At 42.9% G+C, this 27,913-nt stretch overlaps 1 protein-coding gene across 5 annotated transcripts in view; it reads right to left on the bottom strand.

Moving 5' to 3' along the window:
• Nucleotides 1-1,777: 1,777 nt before the first annotated feature.
• The window catches only part of SVEP1 (sushi, von Willebrand factor type A, EGF and pentraxin domain containing 1), a 127,778-nt gene continuing 101,642 nt past the window's right edge, over nt 1,778-27,913 (bottom strand). For 3 of the 5 annotated variants that reach the window (XM_083815954.1, XM_083815951.1, XM_083815955.1), the window contains 12 exons: nt 27,478-27,703; nt 26,525-26,680; nt 24,564-24,627; nt 23,334-23,507; nt 22,162-22,335; nt 20,019-20,192; nt 18,329-18,505; nt 17,266-17,436; nt 11,624-11,719; nt 8,979-9,074; nt 6,191-6,284; nt 2,382-4,149 (listed from right to left, as the gene is read on the bottom strand). In XM_083815954.1, the coding sequence (XP_083672080.1) occupies nt 4,119-4,149; nt 6,191-6,284; nt 8,979-9,074; nt 11,624-11,719; nt 17,266-17,436; nt 18,329-18,505; nt 20,019-20,192; nt 22,162-22,335; nt 23,334-23,507; nt 24,564-24,627; nt 26,525-26,680; nt 27,478-27,703 (1,633 nt within the window). In that variant the 3' untranslated portion in view covers nt 2,382-4,118. Of the gene's footprint in view, nt 4,150-6,190; nt 6,285-8,978; nt 9,075-11,623; nt 11,720-17,265; nt 17,437-18,328; nt 18,506-20,018; nt 20,193-22,161; nt 22,336-23,333; nt 23,508-24,563; nt 24,628-26,524; nt 26,681-27,477; nt 27,704-27,913 lie in introns of all 5 variants that reach the window. The other 2 variants (XM_083815952.1, XM_083815953.1) reach the window with 2 other exon arrangements.

A 27,913-nucleotide genomic window follows, 5' to 3' on the forward strand; every position in this document is an offset into this window, starting at 1 on the left:
ATCTCTCCTGCACGGGCAGCAGGCACGGGTGTTCCTATTTCTTGTAATCCCGCAGTGACTCAGCCTGCTTTCCACTGCAGGGCACGCTAAGCACCCTTCGTCTCCCTGGCGGGGCCCTACACTCGCAGCACAGCAGTTTTGTTGAGGTTTCTGTCCCTGCTGCACTGTGCGGCCCCTCGTTTTGCCCTCCTTGCTCTTGGCCATGTGCCCGGATGCTGGGATGGATCTGAACTGGTGCTGGTCTGGGCTGGCCCACGCTGCCATAGCGTCGTGGTTTTGGGAGACAGGGGACACCAGGACAGAAGTGAGGTGCACACACAAGCTGCCCTGATTTTGCTGCGTCCCTTCACGTGGGTGTCCCCACCACCAAGAACAGTGTCACAGAATGGCTCAGGTTGGAAGGGACCTCAAAGATCACCTTGTTCCAACCCCCTGCCATGGGCAGGGATGCCAAGCCACGAGGAGAGCAGTTGAGGTGGTAAGGTCGTGTTCCTTCCCGTGCTTTTAACCAGTCGCCAAAAAAGCGATCTCAAGTCTATAGCTGAGACCGTGGGCTCCCACACGGGAAGACACTCCTTGTCTGAAGGCATTTACGCTCCCCTCAGGGCTCTGCAGGGAGGCCTGCCCTTAATAATGACGACAATCGTGCTTAAATCTCACCTGCTTTTATCTGCAGTGCTTTGGAGAACAAAAGGGTTGTCTTTCCCATGAAAGGGGAAGATGAAGTGACCTGCTGGTGGTGTCACAGCACGATACCAGCAGGGAGGAACCAGGTGTCCCCTCCACCAGGCCACACGTGCAGGGTGAGGCGGTCACCCTGGTCCATCCCCAGACTATCTGGCACCCAAGATCCATGTCCATCACCCCGTGAAGAGCAGTGTCTTTTATACGGAGATACAAGCGTCAGCAGCTCCCTCCAGCTTTTCAGCTTGTTTGACTTTCAGGGCAGGGCGAGAGCCCCGCTCTCACCGCTCTTCCTTTTAGTTAGGGCTGTGCTCTGTAATTCTGCAGCTTGAGAGCCCACGTGCAAGGGCAGCCCAGCTGTTCCGACGTGGGATTATTAGCAGTATTTGGAGGATTAATGTTGTTTGTAGATTTGCCTCTTTCCTATCAGATGCACATCAAATTTCAGGGCTTCGTTAGCAGCATCTCTGTAACCTTGTGCCACCTTCTGGGCTGGTGGGTTACGGGAAGGCTTTGAAACTCTGCTTTTGGCACTCTGAAATCTCCTCTTGCTACACCCATGTATCAAAGCACGGAAAGGCTTAGTAACGTTACCTGAAAAAAACCCACACCCTAAATCTTTTCACTGCGATGTCATACACACTCCTTGTGTGGAGGTGTGGTATTGGAGTTACAGTTTTCTTTCTGTTATCGTACACTTTTCACCTCGATTGTCTCTCAGTATAGAGGTCTCCATGGCTTTAAAAATTCCACTGCCTGTGCAGAATGAAACAAGTTGAACCTCCATCTGGAGTCAGCAGTGAGTGGAGCAGGTTTTAAAGCATCTGTTTGTGCCAAGGATAAGCTCAGCCCCTACGGGTTTTGAAATGCACTCTAACGGCAGAGGGGATCTGAAAAATTATGTGCTAACTGCATTTTAATCTGAGGATCTGGGATAATCCAGCACACGTATCTAAGATTACTGGCAATTATTTCATCTTTTCCCCCGAGCAGAGCTCTGTTTTCATAATACTCATGATCCTCCATCAGGCTCAAAAGGGTAGCTAGACATTGTTGTTGCTAGGTGCTACGAAAAAATGCAATATTGCCTCCGTATGGGTACTAAACAGGGTGCAACTTTATTTACAGTGTAAAGTGCATCACACAGAAGTCGTTTAACACACACAACAAGCAGTGACATAAATGACAATACAGCACAGAACGGGGAAGGGAAAATATTCCAGCGAGTATCAAAGCATCATCAACAGCACTAATATAACAGCCTATAGTTTCAGCTACTCTGTCCTACCACCACATCAGCTTATGAAACGTATTGACTGAGTATATCCCCAAACTCCATGTACTAGTCACTAGTGTGAAGCTGCAGTGCTAAAAGCCAACCCTCGGCCCCAGAAGTCTCCAGCGATGTCCCACCAGCTCTGAGCACCTTCCTAACCACAGCTGTCTTGCTCTGGAGATCACCAGGGCAGTGAGGGCACGTACCAGAGAAGCACACTGAAAACGGGACCATTTACTTTTTAAAACATGAGAGTGACATAAATAAAGATCTGCTTTTCTGGCTGATGCACTCTTTCCCTTGACGTATCCCACGTTGCTCACTGCAGCGCACTCATCCACGGTTTACAGCAGCAAGAAGGTCAAGGAAAAAAAGCGCCTACACGTGGTGGCGACTATGTGATGAAGCGTGGGTATTTCATGGCTCACAACTTCACTTGTTTCTTCTGGGGTTTTCGCATGTTCACTTGTTTTGGTCTTGGGCTTGTTTGGTCATAACAGCCATCAGTTATGTGTCAGTATTTTCTAGTGGCCTAGTCCCATAGCTATCAGCTCATTTTTGGGTCATATCACATTTCGCTCGTGCATTCATAAAAGGAAGGTAAATTTATAAAGGGGGAAAGGGTGGGGCAGGGTGTGCACACTCATAATCCAGAGGGTAACTAAGCAGTAATGTTGCAGAGAACAAAATTTATTCCTCCTTCTTTTGTAGTGTTGGCTGCCAGTCATGCTTTTTTATTATTACTGGGGAAAATGGAGCTTCTGATAAATGGTTCTCAGGTTCTCACTCTAACATCTTCTTTCATAGGTCAGACTTTTTGCTATCTGATGATATAATTAGCAAAACATTTGACCTCAACACATGTGTGTGATTTTCACCTTACAGTTTCACCACACCGCTTAACCGTAGGTAAGCCTTGGCATCTCGGTTCATTAGAGCATGACTTAATGACGGCACTCAAGTATGCGTTGCTCTCACATGCAATGGGATCGGCAGTGTGCAAAAGAGAAATCTGACAGCACGTAAGCTCTCAGTATTTCTTTCCCTGCCAGGCATTTCTGCCCGCGTGTGTGTTCAAGAGAGGCCTTTTCCAGTTCTCTGAGGGTTCTGCGTAACACAAATACCACCTTTCTGTACGCAAATAGCAAAGTTTCGCCTGTAAACACTACTGTGCCTTCTCTCCCTACTCCAGGGCTAGTCAGGACTCAAAACCTGTGCATCAAAAGCCTTCACTTGGCAGGCAGCTGCTAGACATGTGCTGCGTAATTTACACAGGAAAGGGGTGCTGGTTGCAGGCAAGTGGTGGTGAGTCCCATGCCAAGTGGGAAGCATCGGTTTCAGCGGTCTGACCGCTGCCCACTGCCGCACCCTGGATTATCCAGCCCTAAGAATGAAACCTGAGCTGCCTGTAAATCAAAAAGCCTCAGAGGCTGTTGTTGCCTAGACAGTGTCTGTCTTTCTCCAAACGAAATGATGTTCTCTCATCTCTTTTACATTTTTGACCATTTTACCAATAAATCTCAGGTAAAATCCATGTCAATGCCTTCCATTAAGTCACTTTCCAAGGACGCTAGTGTCACATAATGAACATTACAGAATGTTCTTATGTCTACCAGAAACTCTGGTTACAATATGGGCTTTATCAGATGTACTTCTAATTTACATCAGCGTGTGTTCAGAAACAGGCCCGACGCGAAGTTCAGCTGCTTGGTTAGCCTTACGTAACTATTCTTTACTATTGGATTGCTGGATTTCAATGTGCCTTGGCAGATGATAAGCAGAATTGCCACATTATTCTGTTTAATCACGGTTGGCAGTATAGTAAGTTTTAATTAGCTTACTGTGTGTAAGAAATGGGAGGGACCATTCACCATACACAACTGCTTCCTCAGTGGACAGGAGGAATCTTTGCCTTTGTATGTGTATGCGTGTATGGTGTGTGTGTAGCAGCATATATTTGATAATACTTTTGTAAATGGAAAATACAGAGAATTTCTTTTAAAATGGAGTGTATAGAAAAAATATATCACAAAAAAAATACAAAACAAGGGAGCTGGGGGGAAGGGAAGCAATGGATGTGATTTACACTGCATTAAATTCCAAGCCCTGGTACCTAGGTTGAAGAAAGGTTTCTGAGTGTAAAACTGCAGCTCTGCTGTTAAAAGGGATAGAATCCAGCCTTCCGTTTCCTGTGTCAAAACAAAACAAACAAAATAAAATCAGTGCTGTGGTGAGCATACAGAGGAAGATCAACAGCGAGGCATGTGGTGAAGGTGTCTGAAACTGCACCAGGGATTAGAGGGCCATAGCTCAAGGCAGTACATAGAGAGGGAAAGGGAGGGAGATGATGTCTAATGTAAACCATGACTCATCACGGACTGGTTTGGAGCTCATCTAGTCCTGGATGCTGATAAAAGCTTCTGGCCCTTTCAACTTCCCATTATAAATCACACCTAGTTAACCCGCAACAGCGAATCTTTGCTATCATGGCACTTACTCCTGTTCTGCCTGTATAGTTTTTAAGTCCTCAGCACAGTATCATACCCAGTAAAGAGCCACCGGGGGCGAGGCCAATGTTTAACAAAATACAGAATAGATCCGACTGCCTGTTTCTGTCATCTTCCCTCAGCCCCTCCAGTTCTGTGTGGAAAGTTTCCTCTCAAACAACCCTTGAAGGGATGAGCTATTGGACCACAAGCCTACAGGGCCAATCGTCCACCTTCTCTCGGGTTTCACAATGCTGCTTGTAGCTGTGGACCTGCACAAAAAAAACAAAAAAACAAAAAAACCAAACCAACCAAACAAAAAAAAACCAACCACCCCACAAAAAAAAACAACAACCAGACAACAATAAAAAACCAAACCAAACCAAACCAAAACCAAACAAATAATACACACACACACAAAAAATAATAACAAGAGCAGTCCAGTTTGGTAACAGCCTGAAACTCTCAGAGGGTTATTCTCAGCAATAAACTCTAGAATTTTTGGCTGATAAATCCAGCGGATTTGGGCTCCCCTGCTTCATATTCTAAATGGAAATATGATCAGACTTTAGATCTGTAACTTTCAGCCTAAAGCCAAATACTGTTTGTTGGCAGTAAATTTAAGCTGCTTCACTTATATATATATATATATATAAGCACAAATGAAAACTATTCATTTTGGACAACATAATTTCTGAAGCAGGTACCTCTTCTGGAGCTTTAAGATGAATGGTACATCAGAGAGACAGGCTGTCATGGCTGGTGAGGAGTTGAGGTACAAATATTTTTGCCAGTATGTGTTTTATGGCCCTCATTAATCTTCCATGTGGGGAGCAGGAGAACTCACGCTGCACGTTGTGTTATTGTATCTGATTCCTGACCACAACAACATCCTTACAATTCCACCTGCCTTCCATCTTCAGGGCCGTAAATGGCTCTTAATGGCAGCGTGGAACAAAGCAGCCTTCCAAAGGTAGCTGGGTCCTGCTCTGACTCCCCTGGAAGCCAAATGCCTGAACTTCACAAATCATCTTTAAAAAACAAAGCTGCAATTAAGGCTTTTAGATGCTGCCTTGCATTGCGATGGCAATTGCTGATTTGAAAACCTCCGCTACTGGCCCTGTTAGACATGAATCAGCAAACCAAAGCACAAGCACAGGTAAAATTCTGCAAAAGAGAGCATACGTGAACAAGATCTAAGCCCAGTCCTTGTGGCTCCTGGCACAGGGATGGCACTGGCAGGCAATCTGAACTGGGACTTGACTCGGAGTCACTGCGTTTTATTCTAAATAATGACACCACCCAACACTAAGTGTAAGAAGAATTATCATTTACAACGCCTGTTGCATAGCCCTAGTCTGCAACTTGGACCCAGCTGAGGTATACAGAGTTCAAACTGAATGCTTGCTGAGAGTAGGCAACCCGGCTTTCCTGAAGAACATCCTGTATTACATCAGAGCAAACACCTCCACTTACAGCATTACAATAAGGCTAAACCTTGCAGGTTTGCCTGCTTGCTCACACATAAATGTGCCATTTCCTGTGATTTCCATACGTTTGGCAACCACGTGGCAGAGCAGTCTCTAAGGTCTTTCCAGACTGCCCATAAACGGTGAGTTGTCCAGTTACCACTGATTTACAGGACCTAGAGATGCTCTTCTGCGAAATTAATTGCAGTCTTCAAAGTTACTGCTCAGTAGGAGCCAAACAGCATAGCCATGGGAGAGCACTCAGCAACACTTACCTAGAGCAATCATGTCCAGTCCATGATGAGGGGCAATAACATCGATTTGGTCGTATGCACTTCCCACCGTTTAAACAAGGCGACTGGCAAACAGCTGCATACAAATGTACACACACATTGTGTTAGTGAGAATACCAAATCGAAGCTGTTAAGGAACGGCACACTGAAAATCCAGCCTGCATTGTTCTGTTACAAACAGACTGCACTCAAAGCTACAACAGTAAATGTCAGCTTCGGGCTTCTTGTAAAAGATGATTTGCTTTGGAAAGGGCAGTCTTAGAGGCTCATCTCTGCTGAATGTGATTTGAACCTCTCCACTAATTCTTTTGTCTGCTGCACTATATGACCTGCATTGAAGAGCCAGTACATGTTTTTATGTTGCCTTAAAAATTCTGTTCTTTTTGCCCCAGATTGAGGCAGAAAAGGAATGCAAGTGGGAACAGGAGGAGGGATTAGAAAAGAAAAGTCATAAGATCAACAGAAAAATAGGCCTCATTTCTAGGAAGAAAACGTAGATGTTTATTTGACAGGAATGTGATGGCTGAACAGCAGCCAGGACAAGCAGAAACCAGATGTGGTAAAAAGTCCAGAAAGAGGTAGAACAAACAGGGAATTAAAGGTCAAGAAGCCATTTACACATCAACAGCAGGCAAGGAGTACGAGTTCACACAATGGCACCTGTATGGAGACAAAGAAAGTAAGCAGAGAATGACAGCAAGTTCGTAAAAGGCACTGGATATCCCTAAGATGTGTGACTAGGGGGTATGGGGCATCTGAATTAGGGAACAAGCACAAGCCTTCCTCATATGATAGTGCCGGGAAACAGCAGCACCTGCTTTTGTGTGACAGCCAAACCTAAGGATATCAGGCAGCCAAACAGAGAAAGTGAAAGCTTCGAGGCTTCCTATCAGTTTTGAGACTAGGAGATAAAGCACCACACAATTTACAGAACAGATTCAGAGATTCACTTAATGAGCTCCTTCCTACACAAACATTTCTAACACCGGGTTGCTGAAAAGCATGAAGTCTTTCAAGCAGATAACAACATATTAAGAGGATAGACTTAAAGACACCAGGGAAGAGAAACTTTGGGTAGTACTTTTGCCAGTAATATGCATCACTGGAAACACTGATTAGAATAGAATTACAGGAAATGGAAATGAGTAATCCCAGGAATGTGTAAAGGAGATGGAAATAGTCTACTTGACTCCTCTGGGCCAAAACACAACAAACAATGGTAGGAGGTTATAAAGAGAGACCATCCCTGTGCAATTAAGTGTGCCGGGCTTCTCATATTGAAAATGACTTCAGATTCTGGAATGAAGAATATGAATGAAACATCTTCACCTCTCACTTCATTTACCTAATTATTCCTGTGAGACCAGCAGTTAATCCAGATATTTCCCATTTCACTTTGCTCTGTTATGGTAAAACGTCACAACCAGGAAGTGAAACAAGAATTGGTGTAGTAACTTCATAAATGGTGCTTGTGTACTTTGTTGAATGGATTTTGGCACAGATGGAGTTGTCCACCAGATTTTTTCCTTGAGCTACTGAGAAGCAAGTCAGCCTGAACAGATTTGAATTGCTGGCCCAGAACTAAAAAAGCCATCTGTTCTTCCAAACACCTATGTTGTTACAGCTGCAAAGTTTCCAAAATACTTGAGGAAATACGGCATTACGTGCTAGGCTAGTGTCCCTTCAAAAAACAGCAGTTCTGAGTTAAATTGGTTACTCTGAAATTTTGAACATGAACATTCATTAACAACAGCATGCATTCTTCTTGGAGTTCACCCAATTAACCACTTGAAAGACCTGCAGGAAGGCAAAGCCCAGCTTTCATGTTAAGGCCCTGTTAGCGCTCAGTTAAGGTGCACCTGAACAACAAAAATACAGTGAGCAAACTCTATAATAATTTAAAAAAGTAGTTAACATTTATTAATGATTGAGATTCAGTAATGATTGAAAGACATTTCAATGATCACTCTGTCTCTATGAGTTTTATTGGCTATTTCTACAGGGACAAGTTTTTAAAAAGCTGCCTTTTGTTCAGACTTGTGGAGCCAAGTATGCCAAACCTTGGTTCAAATATTACCTGTAATTGCAAATCAGCTTCACCTAACACAAACTGACTTGCCAGGACACAGGTCTGGCACCTAGAATCGCTCCCCTGACTACCCTGGTGTGCTACATGCCATTGAAACTCAGTTAGGTGCAAGCAACAGATCCACTCTGCACATTATGTTTGTTCACAGAACTTAGGTGATACCTAAGCGATCCATGAAACCATTAAACTCAACCATCCTTAAATACATCCTTGCTTTGCTCTGCCATCTCTTATTATCTTTGCACTTAGGCACCAAGTGGGAATCCCCCACACCAGACAGCTATGTGGTGAGAAACCTCAGCAAAACCTGCAACTTGCTTCTGAGTCCAGTGGTGAAATACGTACAGTAATGAGTGAGTACATAAACAATGTCCTGGCTCTTTTGTGAAGCTCATATACTATCCTCTCGCTACTGTACTTCTTTTTGCAGACAGCCCTCTTCTGAATGCTGTTTGTCCTTTCTGGGACTAAATTTCTCTGAGGATTGTTAAGATGCATCATGGACTACTCTGAAAATAGTCTGCAGCTGAGGACAGCAAATGCTCAGGGAATATTATTTTAGGACTGGGTTTTCCTGTGAGAAGCCTGTGAGTTGCTAAAGAGTCCTTAGTAAACTGTGCTATGTATTGACAGCAGAGTCACAAAAAATTAGAAAAAAAATGCAGGTAAAAGGCGTTTTACCTGTATGGCACCGTGATCCAGTCCATCCAGCGGGGCAGTCACACTGGTAAGGAGCCACACAGCGACCTCCGTTGAGACACGGCAGAATGCATATTGCTAAGGAGAAGGGAAGATAACCAGTAAGAATAATAATCTCTGCAAGTGCAGAGGAAGGTGTGTAAGAAAAGAACTTACGTTTATTTAGAAACTCTACTCTCGAGGTGTTTGTATGCAGCATCAGAGAAGTTGAGCACAATCAACCCACAAGGCATGAGCAGCAACTACCACTGGCTTGGTGGGCACAGAAGAGAAGGAATGGTGACAGACAACGCACGGACTGAAGCAATTTCTAGAGTCCTCGAGATGCCTGTAGGCTCTGTGCTCACTGGAAAGGAGCTAGGCCTGTTTGCTTGTTTCTCACCTGTAATACCCATAGACAATGCCCACCTCTGCAATGGTGGTTAGCAAAAAATCAGTTCACGCTTTAATCACATGTAACTGGAGTATTTCTGGATTCCCTAGGGTTCCACAGTGCAACATCCAAAACAAGGGAACTACACGCTGCTCGCAGGAAAGCCCTGGTCTGGACCAGGGAAAACATGCTGGGACAGGTGACACCACAAGCCTCGCAGTGAGAGACAGCTCCAGCAGTACAAGGCATTTTGGGTGCAACGGGCTGACTGTGGCTGTAAGCTTTGGGGAACAAAGACACCAGAGCACTGCTGCGTCATACCAAGTAGTAGATGGCCCATGACCAATCAACCTATGCTGTGCCAATGAGGACATCTGCAAAATGTTGCAATGTGCAAACTGTTTGTGATTTATGTACTTTTGTACATAAAGGTGTATGTACATAAAAGATTTAAATACCTTTCAGTACTTGAAGGGGACTTAAAAAAAGATGGGGCGCAACTCTTTGCTCAATCAGGTAATGACAGGATGAGGGAAAATGGTTTTAAACTAAAAGAGGAGAGATTTAGATTAGAGGTTAGGAGGAAATTCTTCAGTCAGAGAGTGGTAAGGCAGTGACACAGGCTGCTCAGAGAGGTTGGGGGTGCCCCATCCCTGGAGGTGCTCAAGGCCAGGCTGGATGGGGCTTTGGGCAGCCTGGTCTGGTGGGAGGGGTCCCTGCCCATGGAAGGGCAGTAGAACTGGGTGATCTTTGAGGTGCCTTCCAATCCAGGCCATTCTGTGATTTCTATGATTCTATGATTTAAGAACCTTCATAAAATAACCATCTGTACTACCCTAACTGAATGGAGTACTTGTGTGAACACGCTCTCACAGGAGCAAGAGTTGAGCTGGGCCTTGAATTTGGACCCATGTGAGGCACTTCTAAGGGAGTTTTGTTCTGGGAGGATGGACGGGGGCTGCAGAGGACTGATGGACGCAGTTTCTTCCTCTTCTGCTGCATAGTAGAGATCAAGCTGAGCAGGTACAGTCAGCTTGGGTAAGAAAGGAATGGTGAAATTCTGGGAGTTCACGGGACTAATATATATCACCAAGATTTACTCTTGTCTATATCATTAAATGAGTAGTGCTCTGCATGTTTTTCAACGTGGTCAGGCCTTTCTCAGAAAGATGTACCTGTCTTATTATCTGTGAAATGTACCATGAGGTAGGAAGCGACTGAATTATATCAAAACTCTGTGGCCTCACCTGGGGCCTGGCCCTGACAGATCAGTGCTCACTGCTAGCACTCAAAAAGCCCTTTGACTTCCAGAACAGGCCCTCAGCACCAAAGACTAAACCTATCTTTTCTGTTCACTGCTGTACCTTGCTCGACAAGCAATACTGCAGAATTAAGGTGGCATTAACCAATTGTGGAAAGCCTTTTCTCCTCATTACCTATGTCAAAGTAAAGAAAAAAAATAAAAGAGGGCTATTGCCTGTGTCTGCCTGAACTGTAATCTAACTAGTCAGCTGTCTGTTCATTTTCCCCATAAAGGAAAACAGGGTCAGAACTGGGATGACAGATCAAAATGTCTAGGGGCACAGAATTTGTCTTCTGGTTCTGAAGAATGCATTAGGTATCGTTACTAATGTTAAAGTAAGGAAATCAGTTGTGGCATTCCCAACACAATTCTGCCAGCCACAGGGCTCAACCCCCCTCCTGCTGAAAATGTCCAACATACAGGGCCGAGTTTGCATGCTTGGCTACGGTGGTACTGCCAGCATGAAGGGCATGACCTCGCCAGCCCTTTGTGTTAAGAACACTGCCAAAGAAACGGGAAATATGGCAAAACCTGGCATCTCCAATGCCACCCAGCGAAGTTCTGACAGACCCAGAAGTCAGATTTGGCTGTTCCCAACCAGAACAGATCCAGTTCTCTAATTACACAGCGGCCCAGGCCAGGAAAAGCCAGTCTAGCATTTGTAGGGCAGTGGAACACAGGTCACAAAGGAAAGGATGGAAAGGTGCCACAGCTGTATTATCTGAGCAGCTATTACTATCACAGCTGTATTATCTTTTTATTGGTGTTAGAGGACAGCCATTTGTCTAGAAACAATCAATTGCTTAGTCATTTCTAGTCTAATTTGTCATGCAGAACGAAGTTACGATTTTTATGTTTTTGGCTCTTATGCCTTTAATTTTCCCACTCAGCAGTAAATTCACTTGTCTCACCTACAACATCCTTAAAAATTACTCTATGGATGATACATACGCTCTTCACAGAGACGACCCATCCAGCCATCTGGACACGAGCAGGCATTTGGTCGCTCACAGACTCCACCATTCTGACACGGGAACCGACAGACAGCTGAAAACAGAACAATTTCATGACCATCTCAAGAAGGTTAATTAGAAAATCAGTAATTCAGAATCTTAGACAGATTTTTGCAGTTGTAAGGTTTCACGCAGGACAAACAGACACAGTAAAGTTCAGAAGCTTAACTTGGTTTTGATTTCAAGGGCGACATCATTTTCTAGCTGTGTGCATGTGACTAGGTATGGTAAGCGAGAGCACAGAGGGAAGCATACATAATACTTTCCTCATTATTTACAGTGCACCATTAAAACAACCCATTAATGTCCTTGAACAATGGCAAGAATGAAAAATAATATGTTTTTAGAATGGTCTGGTAAATTATCTGGACAATGCTTCAAGGCTAATACTGTGCTTTACTTGTCTCCCCCCCAGAAAAAAACTATTACCCATTTTTTTTCCTCTTCTTGATAAAATCAAGCTTCCTTCTAACCTTGGTATGAAGCACCAAGATAATGCTGTCTGGCACAACGCAAGGTTTGTCGAAAGTGAGATAAAACACTGCGGTTGCACACGGAATTTTTATTGCACTATCATCCAGAGTAATGAGGAGTGCCCTACAAAGGGTGCAACAGTGGCACAGCAAAGTGTTTACCTGTGGAACCAAAAGCATGATTATAAACCTCATTCAGCATTCATGCTGACTGCTTTTCTGTGGCTCACATACCTGCTAATAAATACTTGATCATACAAGTGATGAATTTGAAGCGGGCTCTAACACACCACCCCAGTAAGTTGCCTGAACTCAACAGGCTTTGGACTTCACCATCTTTTGTACAACATTGCACTGTATCTTGGCTAATATTTCCAGGAAAACCAGGACTACTTTACAAAACTGGGTGGCAAGCTAAGTACAAACACATTAGACTTAAAGATCATTGGAGCAAGTACAATCCCTCTCATGTTCATGTACACGCCATATACATAAGATCAAAAAATGTGGCTTCTAGATGGTACTACAGAACAAATAAGTAATCAGACAAACTTCTAATTAGTGGTAGTTATGAACACAGAGTAACCTCAGAAAACTCAGTCTGAACTGTTAATTGCATCCTATCTTCAATTAGTTACTAGCTGAGCAAAATAAGGCTGTTTAGCCTTTGAAAGTATTTCAGATCTTTTTCAAATGCTAGTATTAACTACAAGCAGTGGTTTAGCACACTGGTTCAGACCTGACTTCCACACTGGAAAGAACGCAAATCTTGCACTGACAGAGCAGAACTTGAGTCACTCTTGCAACTAAACCATGCCAAGCTGCAAGTTACAGCTTGGAGTCCATTGAAAGCCTTAGCTGAAGCTTTAGCTTTTTTAAAAACTCAAGAACTTTCCCATCAAATGTCATCTGATAATGAGATTGGGAAGAGACCTTATGCCCTGACAGGTTCACAGAAGTTGCAATATTTTCAGAGGTATTTGGAACGATCTTTGTTGTAAAGATATCTAAGAACATACAGACAGCTTGTCTCTAGGTGTTGACTGAAGTGGAACAGTGTGCCAAATAGATTTCTTCTGTGCAATGAAAAATTATGAAAGTTGAATCAAAAAACATTTGAAGTTTTGAAGGTGTCTGTGATCCAGACCACTGAAAAGATGTTCCATGAAAGTATAATAGGATATTAAGTAAAGGGCTGGTATATAAATTAAAAGCCAAGTTAAATTCAAGGCCGCCCCCCATGTGGTTTCTGCAATTTATTCTCTCTCATGCTGCTGATGGAGAAGATGTGTACATTTCATGAGTTGCAGAAGTTGCTTTGGATTCAGGATCTCAGTCAGAGGTATGCTTCTATTGGATTTTTGCCCAGGACCCCTGTTTGTGAAACTCTGAAGAATTAGTAAGTACCATCCCTAGGTGTGCTCTTGTTATACACCAGTTTACACAGGGAGAGGCTCTATGTGTCTGTAGCTGTAGGGATTATTATTCACTCAGCAGACAAAAGTAGAGAAAGGCTTGGAGCAAGAAATTAAGCTGGGATCTCGTTCTCTTTTTCTACTTCTGTGAAAGCAAGCAGGAGAAATGCAGTCCTGATCTACTGAAAAAAAAATGGGAATCATTAATTGCAACTTCAGTTTCTGGTAGCACATCTCACATCCACAGTATCAGTCTTAATCTTTGAGACTCCACACTTTATAAATCCATGCTGATAATTATTTCCAACCATTACACTGCTGCAAGACCAATTTGGGTAAGAAGAGGTAAAAAAGAGATTTAATTTCTGTCAAAAAACTTTTATGTGGTAGCAAGTGAACAGTTTCCTGATGCCTCTGCTGCCCCTCAGAATGCTCGTCTGCTAGCTGGGTACCAACCTTTTGGTTAGCTGCTCCATGCCAGAAGACCTCTCCCAGCCAACAAGACGTGGGCAGAAAGCAAATACCTGACACAGATTTTAGAGCATTTCAGAGAGGAGAGAGAGGAGTTCAACAAGCTGTGTGAATCTGTGAAGTCTGATGAGTTCCACTGGTGTTTATGTTTGTCAGATCCAGCCTAATACTTCTCACCCCTGAAACTCAGATCGGAATCTGGCCTGCAATCACTAGCTCGTAGTGATTCAGCCAAGTGCAGCTGTGGTTACAGCTCTTCCACAGAAGCCAACAAAGTCTGCTTTTTAATTACAATATTTACGTTAACTAACCTGTTCAACCGGGCCAGTATGTTTCAAGCAGGCTCAGGACATATTAATAATCAGCTCACAGAGCCAAAGAGAAGAAATGCAGGATGAATCATTGCAAACAGTGCTTTCATGTTGCTTCTGATGTACACCACAAAGGCTTGGGTCCTGTAGGCCTTTTGTTAGGCAAATCCCCCAAATGAATTATAAAGCAGTTCTGAAAGAGTATTTTGACATGTGTCATGAAAACACATCAGTCCCCTCAGAAGCATCTTTGGTCCTTTTTAGTTTCCCTTTTAGGTGAAAGGAGGAGGGAAATTGTTATTTTTCTCCCTTAATATACCAAAAGGCAAGTTTTTCCACTTCGTTTAGTTGCACTACCCTAATCATCTGTCCACCTCATCACTTTGTATTTCAAAATAATCCCAACACTTATTCCTCTGAATAGTCCCATGAATTCAGTGGTATTGGAAACAGGATGTTTAACAGTTTTTTGCATATCATCCCCTTCAGTTTGTTAGCCAACAATGGCAAGAACCTCTTTTAGCAGAAGACTACAGCCCTTGGCATAAGGTAGTGTTCTGTGTAACTAAAAACTAGTAAATAAGAATAAAAACTAAAACTGATGATATTAAGGAGGCAGCTGAAGAATGCACAGTGTTACAGTCTGGAGATAACATAAAAAGAAATTGCTAATAAACACGTAGCTTAGGTAGAGTAGCTATTGTGCTGAGATCCCCTGAATTCTGTAGCCTCCACAGTTTAGAAGAAAATAATAAAATCCTCAGTAAGCTTTTCAGAAAGGACTTGATTGTTTGTGAGGGTAAGTTTCCAAAAGGACTTCTGGATAACTCCAGGCATCTGAAATAACTCAGGTGCTTTTACCACAAATCTCCTCTACTTGGCTGCTTGACAGCCCACTCTTCGGGGCAATGCCAAACCATGAGCACATTACTAGCAAAAACATGGTTTTCAGAAGTAGCTTCTCTATTCCTGAAAAGTTCAGGAGTTGCAAATCCACTTTACTGGCTCTGTGCCTCCTCAAAACAACCTGCTGATCTGTGATTTTTAGGCAAGGCAATTTTAACTATTGCATTTGGACTTTTAACAGAGAGCCTGCTTTCACAAAGGAGGGCAACTCAAATTATCTAGGTCTTAACATCCATGTTTTGGTGGCAGAATTCAACAACAATAAAAAAAACACTACCAAAGGGACACTGATTACTCAGGCTAAGCACTGTATAGAAACCTCCAACAGCAAGGGGTTTCTGATCTAAACAGAAAGATGGCAGTGGAGGGAGGAAGTATTGCTGCTTCAATTTTAGACATGAGATGCTGAGACACTTGCAAGGGCAGAGGCAGACCTAACAACTTTGATTGCGATTTTGATGTTTCCAGATCAATGTTCTGGCACGTAGAATCATCAAGGTTGGAAAAGACCTTCGAGATCATCTGGTCCAACCATCCCCCTACCACCAATGTCTCCCACTAAACCATGTCCCTAAGCACCAGGTCCAACCTTTCCTTGAACACCCCCAGGGACGGTGGCTCCACCACCTCCCTGGACAACCCGTTCCAATGGCTGACCACTCGTTCTGAGAAGAAATGTCTCCTCATTTCCAACTTAAACCTCCCCTGGTGCAACTTGAGGCCATTCCCTCTCATCCTATTGCTTGTTATCTGTGAGAAGAGGCTGACCCCCAGCTCCCCACACCTTCCTTTCAGGTAGCTGTAGAGAGCAATAAGGTCTCCCCTGAGCCTCCTCTTCTCCAGACTAAACAACTCCAGTTCCCTCAGCCGCTCCTCACAGGACTTGTGCTCCAGGCCCTTCACCTGCTTCATAGCCCTTCTCTGGACACGCTCCAGGGCCTTGATGTCCTTTCTGTAGTGAGGGGCCCAAAGCCAAACACAGTACTCAAGGTTCGACTTCACCAGAGCAGAGTACAGGGGGACAATTCTCTTCTGCAGGAATTCTCGAGCTTTGGGAATGTGACTGCTTATGACTGCCACTGATGTGCCCTAAGGTTTTTACTTCTAATGCTCATGTTTCTGAACAGAACACCTAAGACTTAGTTTGTACTCTAGTGGCTGTTACACCATCTGAGGTAAGATTTCAGGCTGCAGCTAACTCACACAGCTATATAGTGACCCGGCAGCAGGAGGGCTAGTCAAGCTTCTGGTGGGGAAATGGCAGGTGGCAAGGTCTCTTCCATGACAGCTGTGTGAACCTTTGTTTTCAGTTAGTGCTTGAATATTCTTATATCTGTTTTTAACTGTATAGTTTGTCGTCTATGTTTTGTGTTGTTTTCCCCCATTTTCTGCTTAAAATTGATCATTTCTACAAATCTTCAGTGTGAAAGAGTTAATTCTGTAATTTATAGAAGTCAAGGATGGAAAGGTAAGACTTTGTACTTGGTATTTTGCTAAAATCACAAATTTTCTGCAGTACTTAGTGTGCACTATTTAGTGAGCTGTACCAACCTATCCTGAAGTACTTTATTGCAAAAGAGTTTTCAGGAGCTGCCAAGCTCTAAACACAGCAAGAGGCCAACCACCCATTCAATCTCTTACTTGTGTTTTATGCAGTGCTTGAAAAAATGACCAGGAGTGCTTTATTTGAAACAGCCTAGCATGTCAACAAGATGACTAGTTCTGCGTCCTTCTTACAAAAGATGTGGGAAAGAGAATCTGAAGTGTGGGATGCAACACTGCAGGAAGAGAAACCACAGGGTTAGTAAGGACTAGAGAGGAAAAATCAGGATGACCTCTCTTTCACTTGGAAATAAAGCAACACCCTGCACTTAACATGCCTGGGGTGAAATCACAGCTGCACTGAAACCAGCAAGAATTTGGCTTTTGTTTCTACTGCAGCTAGGATGACACCTCCATGCTTACGGCTAGTTAAGAAATACTTCTGTTCAAAAAAATACTTACCTTTGCAGGTAGGTGGTGTTGTCCATGTTCCATTTTCTAGGCAAATGCTTCGCAGGGGCCCCTCCAGCATGTAGCCACTGTAGCAGGAATAGGTGATCATGTCTCCATACTGATAGAAGCTACCACGGATGAGAGCATTCTCTATGTGAGCTGGGGGCCCGCAAGATATCTCTAAACAAAAGAAATCACCCAGAGGCTGGTGAGCTACAAAGCCTGCATGACATGGTTTCCAACTCTTTTGTTTCCAACAGCTTTGCCCGCAGGACTCAGGAGATGCTGAGACATCTCTGATGAAAATGTAGCAAGCGGGACTTCTCCACAGAGCAGGTACCCACAGGGCGAACCTGTTTGTACTCTCTTGCGAGCACCAGCAAGGATGGAGAAGACCAAAGCATGGAGAGGACCAGCAACAGCAATTTTAAGTAATGCAACAATGACTGAATCTACCAGACACAGCAGAAACTTTCAGATGGTCCTAGGAAATACATGAGACTTGGTTTGCAGGGTGAGGCGATGTCATTGTCTGTGCTAACCAATACTGCTTGTAAGAAGCCAAAAAGCCTGAAAAAGGACTTCATGCCTTTTATCAGTGTCAATGAATACAATGAAAGAACACCTCTCCCTACAGCCCTTGTCTCAATCTCACTGGAATCATTCTCAAGACATTCAGGGTATGCAACAGTCAAACACAGCTGCATTGCTTGCAAAAGATAAATTGAAAAGAAAATTACAGCAGAGCCTAACGGCCAGTAGCATGAGTGCACCTGGGGCATCAATTCATAGACTTATTCTGGATCTTTTTCCTGAAATAACTCTCTTAGAAAGAAGATACAGCTCTTTTATAGAGCTTCTTTGGTTGCTTTTATGAGCCAGGGTCTCTAGAAGCAACCCTGCTCTCCATAAGACAATTGTAGATAAAAATGCTGTTCTTTATGGATAACTGCATCTAGATAGAGAACTTTGCTAACATGTCTGTGCTGTTATGCTCCTGTGTAATAGAGATGTGTCACCAGCCCTACAGAAACAGACCGTGTCCTCGCAGAACTGCAACACCTGTACTTACTTTCACACTTAGCCGTTGTCGGAGTCCAAGTCTCATCGGCATTACAGGTGATCACAGCCTGCCCTTTCAGCTGGTAGCCTTCCCTGCACCTGATGGAGACATTCTGCCCAACATAAAAATCCACCTCGGAGAGAAGGGCATTCTCTGGGATTATGAAAGGCACAGGGCAAGGGTTTGCTGTTCAAAGAAAAGGTGTGAGGGAAAAGGAAGGAAAAAGAGAGGAAAGGAAGGAAGAAAGAGAGAACTTTATTTCTGCGAATTTCAAAATCAAATCATATGAAGAGCAATAGAAATGGATGCTACTCACAAGTCCCATGTGTAATTTGATGTAAAGTTATGAGATTTGGATTATAAAATAAAGTTAAAAGGTTTGATTCTCTGCTGTCACATGACTTGCTACATACTCTGTCGAAGTCAGTGGAAGCTATACTAAGGATTTAAGTGGAGAGTATCATATATGTTACAATCATGCCATTCTCTCCTGTCCTTCCTGGTTACCATAGCTTTGGTATAAAAAAGTAAGACCTACTCCACTTTTAAAAAAGTCAAACTTATACCACTCCTTGTCCTGAGGGCCTGGATCAATAGAAAACAGCATAAAATCCAGGTGTTTGCATAGAGACATTAGAGCTTTGAATTTCTCTGATAACCTTATTTATTACTGCCTGTAAGCTTGCTGAGGTATTTTTGCATGGTTTATTGCTCTCACCAGGAATGTGGAGAAGGCTGGACCTTATCTACAGCACAGATTAATGCCAGATTCCTCAAACTAAAATCCTCTGAGTCCTTTGTTGTACAAAAACTAAAATGTCTCAATTACTACCCTGAGACAACAGTAGATCTTAGAAGTAGTTGCAGACAGATACAGCAACAATGACGGCTATTGTGGCTGTGCATGCACAGTATACATGTGTATAAGGTGCTATTTCATAGAATCACAGGATAATTTCTATAGACATTTAGTTCAACCTTCTTTACAAAGCAGGGCCGACTAAGTCAGGTTGCTCTAGGCCTCGTACAGCTGACATCCGAGTATGTCTGAGGATGGACGTTTCTCATTCTCTGCAGGACCCTGTTCCAGAATTCAACTGCTATCATAGTGAAAAGTTTCTTCATACACTCAACTGGATCTTCCTTTGTTGCAGCTTGGGTCCACTCCCTCATATCCTACCACTGTGCGCCTCTGAAAGGAGTCTGGCTCTTTTTCATTTACACCCTGCCAGTAGTCATTTGCAGACAACAATAAGATCTCTCCTTGCCTTCTCTTCCAAAGGCTGAAAAAACACCTTTCTCTCACCTGTTCCTCATATATCAAGTCGCTGAATCCAATTGACTCCATTTAATGTCAGCTTTCCAACTAAAGGGCGTTATGCAGAACACAGCTTGTTATTTTACTGTCAGAAAAATACACCCAGACAAGATAATGCTTTAACATCTCTCAGCAACTGCTTCCTTTGTTCCTTTGTAAAAACAGGATGCACACCAACATATCTCCTAATGTGGGTCAAACCAATTTTTTAAACTATGAGTGACAAATTCTGCTCATGGCCACGCCAGAAAAAAATTACAATGCATCTCCACAAATATCTGCAGAAGTTGCTCTCAATTACTGTCATTTTAAATGAAGAGCAATCTAGCCTTTAACGCTTAAAAGTTGAGACCTCTTTTTCATTACAAAGCAAACACACACGTTTACAGAGAGGCAAGGGATTGCTCCATCTTCCATCCCTTGTGCACTCTGCTGCAGGTTCTCCTTCCAAGCTGTATCCTCTCTTGCAGAAATATGCTATAGTACTGCCAACTGTATTGTTTTCATAAATCGCCTTCCCATTCAGCAAGGAAAGTGGAACTTTGCATCTGGTCTCTGCAAAGGAAGAGCTCTCATTAACTCAGCTTGATATCAGACCTGGACTTCCAACAGTTCCTGAGTTACTCACACAGTATGTTTAAAGTAGCAGCCACACACTAATAAATCATGAAGAGCACTGAGGGACAGTTCAGTAGCCCCAGTAAGGCAATGCAGTCAAGTCAGGGAAGGACCTCCTCCCAGTGATAAAGAAAAGCCACAGCCACACGTTTATCAGGTCAGCAAAATTTGGCAGAGATAGGGAAGGACATATTTATGGCCTTGTACTGGGGTAAGTGGGGCAGAACATGGAAATGGTTCCTTCTCACTGCTAAGAGATACCTCAGAAACCTGCAGCCCTTTGCAACCTCCTTTTTGACAGACAAGAAATACCAGATTAGATGCAGGATGGGTTTGATGCAAGGTGCTGAACACTTAAATTACTATTTGGTCCCCTCAAGATTCTCCGCTGTGTTTCTGAAGCCAGCAAGCAGACAGCCCAAGTCAGGTTACCACTGCTACACAGGACACTCTGTTCTACATCCTGTTTTCCATTCGATTTTCCTGGGTGGTCTGCATAATAGGACGAGTTAAGATTAAACTAGCAAAGATGGACGTAAGGGCATCAGGCAACAGGAAGAGAGAAGTTGGGAGAAGTGGCCATGCTCAACCTTGTTCAAGCAGTCTTTCCTGATATCTTGTTTATTTCAGCACTGCTCATGTGTGACTTCTCTTAGGTGCCTGTCTAGGTACTTGAAACCTCCTCTGCAATGTGGACAACCCCTACCAACTTTGCAGATTGCTACAAGAAGGTCTGCAAAGCATTAAGAGTACTGTAGTGCACAGCGAGTTGTACACCGTGTGATTGCCAAACACAGCAATGATCCCTAGGCCTTGTGCAGTTTTCATGGCTCTGGTGACAGGCACCTAACACCTGCCTTGAGTGGAAGATCCTTATCTGTCTTACTTTGGTGAAGCTGTCACAGCATGTCGGTCCCTTTTGAACCTGTGTAGGCAGCTGGCTGTGGAGACATCTGCAAGCCAGCTCCATGTGAGAATGTAAGGGGCAACTAAGGCAAGCAAGCAGAGTGCTGGATCTGGAGTCTAGCTTAGGAGGCCAGAGTATGTGCGGCAGGACAAAAACAGCCTGAAAGGAAGTGAGATGAGCAAAAAATGGACTAGTGTGTTTCTGAAAGGAAAGGAATAGTGTGAAGACTTTGTCCTTTCATGGCTAAAAGGCCAGGAAAGGAGAATACTCATACTTAGTGATATTGCGATTTACTATGCTTCTATACACTTTATATGTTGAACAGAGTCATCCAACAACGGTGGCTATCTGTTCATGCTTGGGATCTTAAGTTTTTGTTCCATTTTTATGTCGACAGCCTTGTTTCCACCAACTACTGCCCACTCTGTATGATACAGATAATTCCTGCTCGACACTTATTCTGCTTGGCATAAGCAACAGGACCTTCCAAGGGAGCATCTGAAAGCAGTTAAGTGCAAAATGGTACGTCATGCACTCACAGTATTTATTCAAGCGAGGAGTGGAGATAAAGGCTGAGCTACTGATACTGTCCTTGAGACAATCCTGTTGCTGGGTTTGGAGCCCGAAATTCAGAGAAAGAATATCAACGTAACAACTGACTTCAGAAGGCTGCTGGGAGAAGTTCCATGTCCTCACAGTCCATCACCTTTAGTTAATAGTTCAATTTTCTCAGATGATAAGCAATGTCATCTCTCACTAAGACTGTAAAATTGCAGATTAAGACCTAAGGAAAAATGATGTCTAAGCCTCCTTATGGTTTGGTAATAGGCACTGTTCCTTTTGAGACATTTCATTTTGCAGGCACAATTTTTAACAGACATTACAGAATTGTCTCCAGAAAGCAGCTTACTCCCTGGATTATGTGATATACATGCACATGGTGGGAGGCAGTGCTTATCCCAGATCAGAATGTGCCAGGCAATGACACCAAATGATTACCTTCACACGATGGTAATGGTTTACTCCAGCTCCCATTGGTAAGACATGTGATGTTCTGGGGTCCAACAAGATGATACCCAGCGCTGCACACAAAGGTTACATTACTTCTGTATGTGCTTCCCGTAGAAATGGCCTCTGCTTTTTCTACTGAGGGATGCAGCCCACAATTAATTCCTTAAGAGAAGAAAAAATTTTGGTTTTATACAAACAACAAAGCCCATTCTGTCTGGCTGGTATACACTGTCCGCAGTTCTATTCACAGACTGAATTAAAGGAAAGATGGGAAGAAAGAAAGAATCTGTGAAGTACTATATGAGAAAGGTTATATAATGCCTTGCTTGCCCTCTCTCCTGAGGTTCAGGCTGCAGACACCTGAGAGAGACCCTGCCTCAGTGTATCTGACAGTGTAGTAAGCAATCAGTGATCCAGAATATTTCTTCTGATTAACCCAGAGGATGCATCTTCAGACCTCTCTGCTCCCTGTACAGTGAAAGACAGCCTCAGGATGTCCCCAGGAAAAATGACAGTAGTTAAAGAAGATCTTGTCTGCTGTCCCGTCCCTATTGCACAGACCATGAAAATTGGTCAAAGCTAAGAGAAAGGAATACAAGCAGTAGGACTATGACATCACCATGAAAAGATGGAAAATGATTTATTGGTAGAGATTATAGAAGAGATTATAAAATTTGGGCATTTTATTTATAACCTGTATGAAATAAATCATAAATCCTTCTTTCCATGCTCGCACAATTAATCACCTTCTGCTTCACAGGACCAAGATCTGATCCTAAGGAGCAGAGTCTTGATCTCCAGACATACCAGGGACCAAGATATATTAGCCTTGACATTGCAGAGACAAATCACCTCAGCACATGATGTTCAAGGCCCTGCAACCCACAGTGCAAAGCAAATCAAATAGAGCAGGCCACACTTCTCCTCTAGTAACCTGAGCACAGCTCTATGGTTGTTCCATTTTCTTATGTCAAAAGGAGCTCCCTTCAGATCGGGGAGGAACTGCCAGTGAGAACTTCTCAGCTGCTTTTCTGCTGGCTCCTCCTGTTACACCCCCAAATGGAGTAGGAGATCAGGTGGAAGCCAGCAAAAGTACCATGACAGTCAGTTTCCTGGCCCTCCTGGAAAACTGCCACCATGTTGCTGTGCTGGCTACTTACTCCTGCATGAAGGAACAGAAGGGCTCCACTTTTTGTCAACGTGGCAAATCCTTCGGCTTGGTCCCTGTAGTTCAAAACCAGGGTCACAGCTGTAAAAAGCCTCACTGCCAAACAACAACTCCTCTCCCTGAACAGATCCATTTTCTATCGCCTCTGGTGGCCCACATGATACTCCTGTAACATAAGAAATATACTCCAGACACAGTGCATATAGCCTGTCCTGCTCCCAGCTCCTCCACATTTTTACCCTGTGAAACAGGGAAAGAACACGGTGTTTATATGGGCATTCCCAGATATTTGCTCCTGAGTAGCAGAACAGCAGCAGAATAATATTCAGTGCTCTCAGATACTGCTGAAAGACAAAATCCATTGTGGCTTTATTGGCAGGAAGCCTTGAAGCCAACAGCTGAACTGCACATAAGTATTTACGTAGACAGCTTCTGTTTTGGCACTGCAGGCAGAGGGAATCAGACAGAACTAAGTACCTTTGAAAAAGAGTATCCATAGAGCTACAGTTCAGAATGCTGAGTACCCACAGCTCTGGGTAACTGTGGTGGTCAAAGGATCTTAGCAACCCGAGAAACCATGACCTCAAGTGGCAGAGCTGTTTAAATTTCAGATATTACTCTTCTGAGATGGACAATAATCTGTTAAAGTAATATGACAGTAATCTCTTGTATCAGTAACTTGATACAAGAAAACAGCTCTTCAAGTTGTCATTGCTACTCTTTATTTGTGTAGAGTTTCAGAGAAACTGATGTTTCTCTAAACTCTCTGTATCTCATCTTACTTAAACATGCAGTTAATAGAAAATGTTTAAACTTCTTCACATCATTAACAATTTCCATTAAACTTATCTAAAGATGCAAAAAGCTAAAACAGCAGAAGGAATGTGTCAAAGGCCCCATTGTGCATGCAGCCCTATGTCTGAAGTAAAGGATATGTAAATGGAAGGATTCAACAACAACCCCTTTGCTACCTGTTTGCCCAGCTTTCTTAGAGGTACAGGGGCACAGCAGTGGAAAGCTGTATTGATTTCCTTAACACTGTTACCTGCACAAAACGGCAGTTCTGCATGTCTCCCATTGTGTTATCAGTGGTACTTACTGATGATTTTTAGACATATGAAGACAGTATGAATTATAAATCAGGCAAAACGACCACGAGTGTCTTCTGGTTAAAAACACCCTTGACCAAATTCATCAAGTGACAAACTCAGATGGAACATACTTCTGCATGCTGGCACTGTGCCACTCCAAAGCTTGTCTTCTTGGCAAGTCCGTTCTGCATCACCCTACAAAACAAGAGACAATGCTCAAAGAACAGCTTCACTTAGCAATCCTTTTTTCTCCCAACAGCTCTGGAATCCAGCAATGCCAGTGTGTCTTCCCTCCATGTACAACCCATATGAAGACAGAGTTAAATGCTCACAGCTCAAGTTGACGAGGAGAGTTTAGGCTAGAACTCCTTCCTGCAAACTGCAGGGTACTGTTTACAAACCAAATGCTTGTGGGTCAGTTAGTCAGTTTCCTTGTCCTTCTCCCTGGAGTACCATTGTTTTTGTCAGTTTTGCCATTCTTGTTCCCAGAAATGTGTTACGATGGCACATTTTCTCATTCCAGTACTCACTTAACGAAAATCTAACTTGCATTCTTTTCACCAACAGTATAAGCCTATGGTTTGTAAACATACTGTATTGACTTTGATCATGTCCCAAGCACTCATGCTTCAAATTCACTTATAAATGACATTATTTATATCTTACATGCACATTTTATGGTTAGTTAAAGATATACTTAATTTATACTTAAAGATTTATCTTGTATTTTATTCCAAGACATGAAGAACAACATCTAAATTTGTCCCTTGAAGTAATGTACTTTCATTACAATGCAAACCCACTGACAAGGGCAGCTGTTTGAAATGAGTGTTGTAAGGCATTACAGCCAATGTATTTTGCTTTCTGGAGAGAAAAACACAGGACCTCTAACAAGAGGGAAACACACTGACACTAGGTGGCGAAGCTGGCGTACAAAGGACGGATCAATCTTTTACTATAAAAAAGCACTGGTTTATCACCGCCAAAAATACATTTAACAGCAATTCTACCTATCTGTCCTCTCTGTTTCTGTCTGGAAATTAGACTTCTTGTTACCTGTGAATTCTCTAAACTCTCCTTTTTAAATATACTGAAAGACCATGTGAATGCAATCCCGTCTGGGTGTATGAAGTTTGTAGTTATTATCAGAGTTACCACCGTAACAAGGAAGCAATGCATTTTGTTTGGTACTCATGAAGTGCAGTGTTAAGAGACAGCACCTCTCATTGCTACCTCATGCCTCTGGACAGGATAGTCCCATATTCTGCCATCACCTGGGGATGGTGAAGACCATGCTGGACCTCAGCAATGAATTTTCATTTCTGAACTCACTGCAATTTTGAAAACACATGAAGCTGCTATGAATTGGCTAGCATGAATCCAGATAACTGGACATCAGTGGTGCTCCAGAGCTCAGAAAGGAACAATAGCCTAATGCTCATTAATAAAAACAGGAAAGGACTTTGTTCATATCTCCACCAGGGAATAAAGCTGCCATTAAACAAACTGCAATCTCTTTGTCTTATCAAAAAAGACAAATCACTTCCACATCATCTAGCAGTATCACAGAACTGAGGGCAGTGCCATTTATCAGGAGCCTTGAGTTTCGAAGGCAGAATGCAGAAGACATAGGGCTTGGAATGTTATGGGATTGGAAAAGGGAAGAAGATGATCTAACTGAGAACAGAGAGCTAGTTCAAGAGAGCACATGCGAGAAATTAACAATTCCATGATTTATGGTCACAAGTATGTATCATTTTGCACAGAAGTAACATAAAAGCTGTACTTTGAGGATTGAAATAATCTTCAGCTATAAAAAAAAGAAACAACACTGAAAGGTATTTGCTGAATACATGCCTTTGAACAGGATGCTTACATTTGCTTCAGTTATACAGTTAACTAATTCATATAATACCCCAGACATACCAGGAGCATTCTACAGACAACAACAAAAGCAGATATTGAACTTCTGTAGCAGCTACGGAAATATATCTATATGGAGCAGGCATAATACATTCTCACAGTCATTACATAAGGACAGTGAAGAAAGGACAACTAAAGCTCTAGAATGCTAGAGATTGAGCTTGCTTACTTGTAATTCATAGCCAGGATCACATTTATAAAGAACCAAGTCTTTATAACTGAATTTGGTGCCAACCACAAATCCATGCTCTGGAGATTCTGGGGTCCCACACGACACAGGAATGCAGATGTCATCAGAAAACATTGGCATCCAAACACCACTCTCCTGAAAAATAAGTGTGATAAAAAGCGTGAATGCATCATTCCATATGCTAAATTCATATCTAAATGAAAAAGTTAGGAAAACAGTAGCAGAAACATCCAATAGCTGTGGGCATACTGATGTAGTTAATGTAATCTGTGAAATCTTTAAAGAAACTCAGTAATATAAGTAGCACTTCTAAGACGTCAACAAAGACTGAAGCTCAGCTATGAAAGGAATGCCCTGCCATGAAAGACAGAGGGAACAAAATATAAAAGGGGAAATAGAAACCTGAAAAACAAGTTCACCTATACAAGGTCATCTAATAGGTCAGGGAACTCTTCAAGAGAGGAATGAAACTCAGTTCCATGTTCTATACTTTTCTCTTAGCTGAAAGCCTCCTACTATGGCTAAGTGCTTCAGCTGCCTGCCCAGGTCGTAAAGGAGGTCTAATAACTGAACAAACAATCATCAAACACAATTACTCTTACTTCAACAGACCTTTTTAAGAGCAAACAGATTGTTTGCTTAGAAAAAGTACTAATCCTGCAAAAAGTACATGATTTACTCTCCTAAATGAGACAAAAGGAATGCTTTTCTAAAGGACAGCATTAGTTTTAACAGAAGAGATCATTAATTTCCAGTCCTGAAAGTCTATTATGTGCTTACTGGTGAACAAGAAGGCATATATATTATATTTTACAGGACATGCTTTACATTTTTTTGTTGTGTGCAATTAAGAGCCAAAAGCTAATGAGGGCAAGAGGAAGACTCTTGAATTCAACAGCCTGCAAAATACAACAGTGTAGATAATACTATACCTTGCATGTAGATGTGCTCACTCCCACCAGAGTATAGCCTTCCACACATGACAAAGTGATGTTTGCATTCACAGTGAAGTTGTCCCCAAGTACTATTACATGGGTGATATTTCCTGGGAGCGGACACTTTCTGGGACAACAGGAAATACTTTGAGGAGACCACTGTCCATCTTCCTGGCAAGTGCATACATCCTCTTCTGTCACCATTGTGTAGCCTTCCAGGCATCTGCAACAGAGCATTAACACCTGACCAAAGGGACACAGCTAGGGACAAACTGATCCACAAGTTTCAAAGACATTTTTCAACATTACTTGTTCATAAGCACACCTGGTGACTTCTCTATTATTTCAAGGGAACCTTGCAAGAAGCATGCCTAGACTGAGTTTATTCTGTTGCAAGAGTTGGAAGTTTCAGACTTCATCTCCAGCTGCTTCA

This window comes from Anser anser (assembly GCF_964211835.1).
Source record: "Anser anser genome assembly, chromosome: Z".
Classification (NCBI taxonomy): domain Eukaryota; kingdom Metazoa; phylum Chordata; class Aves; order Anseriformes; family Anatidae; genus Anser; species Anser anser.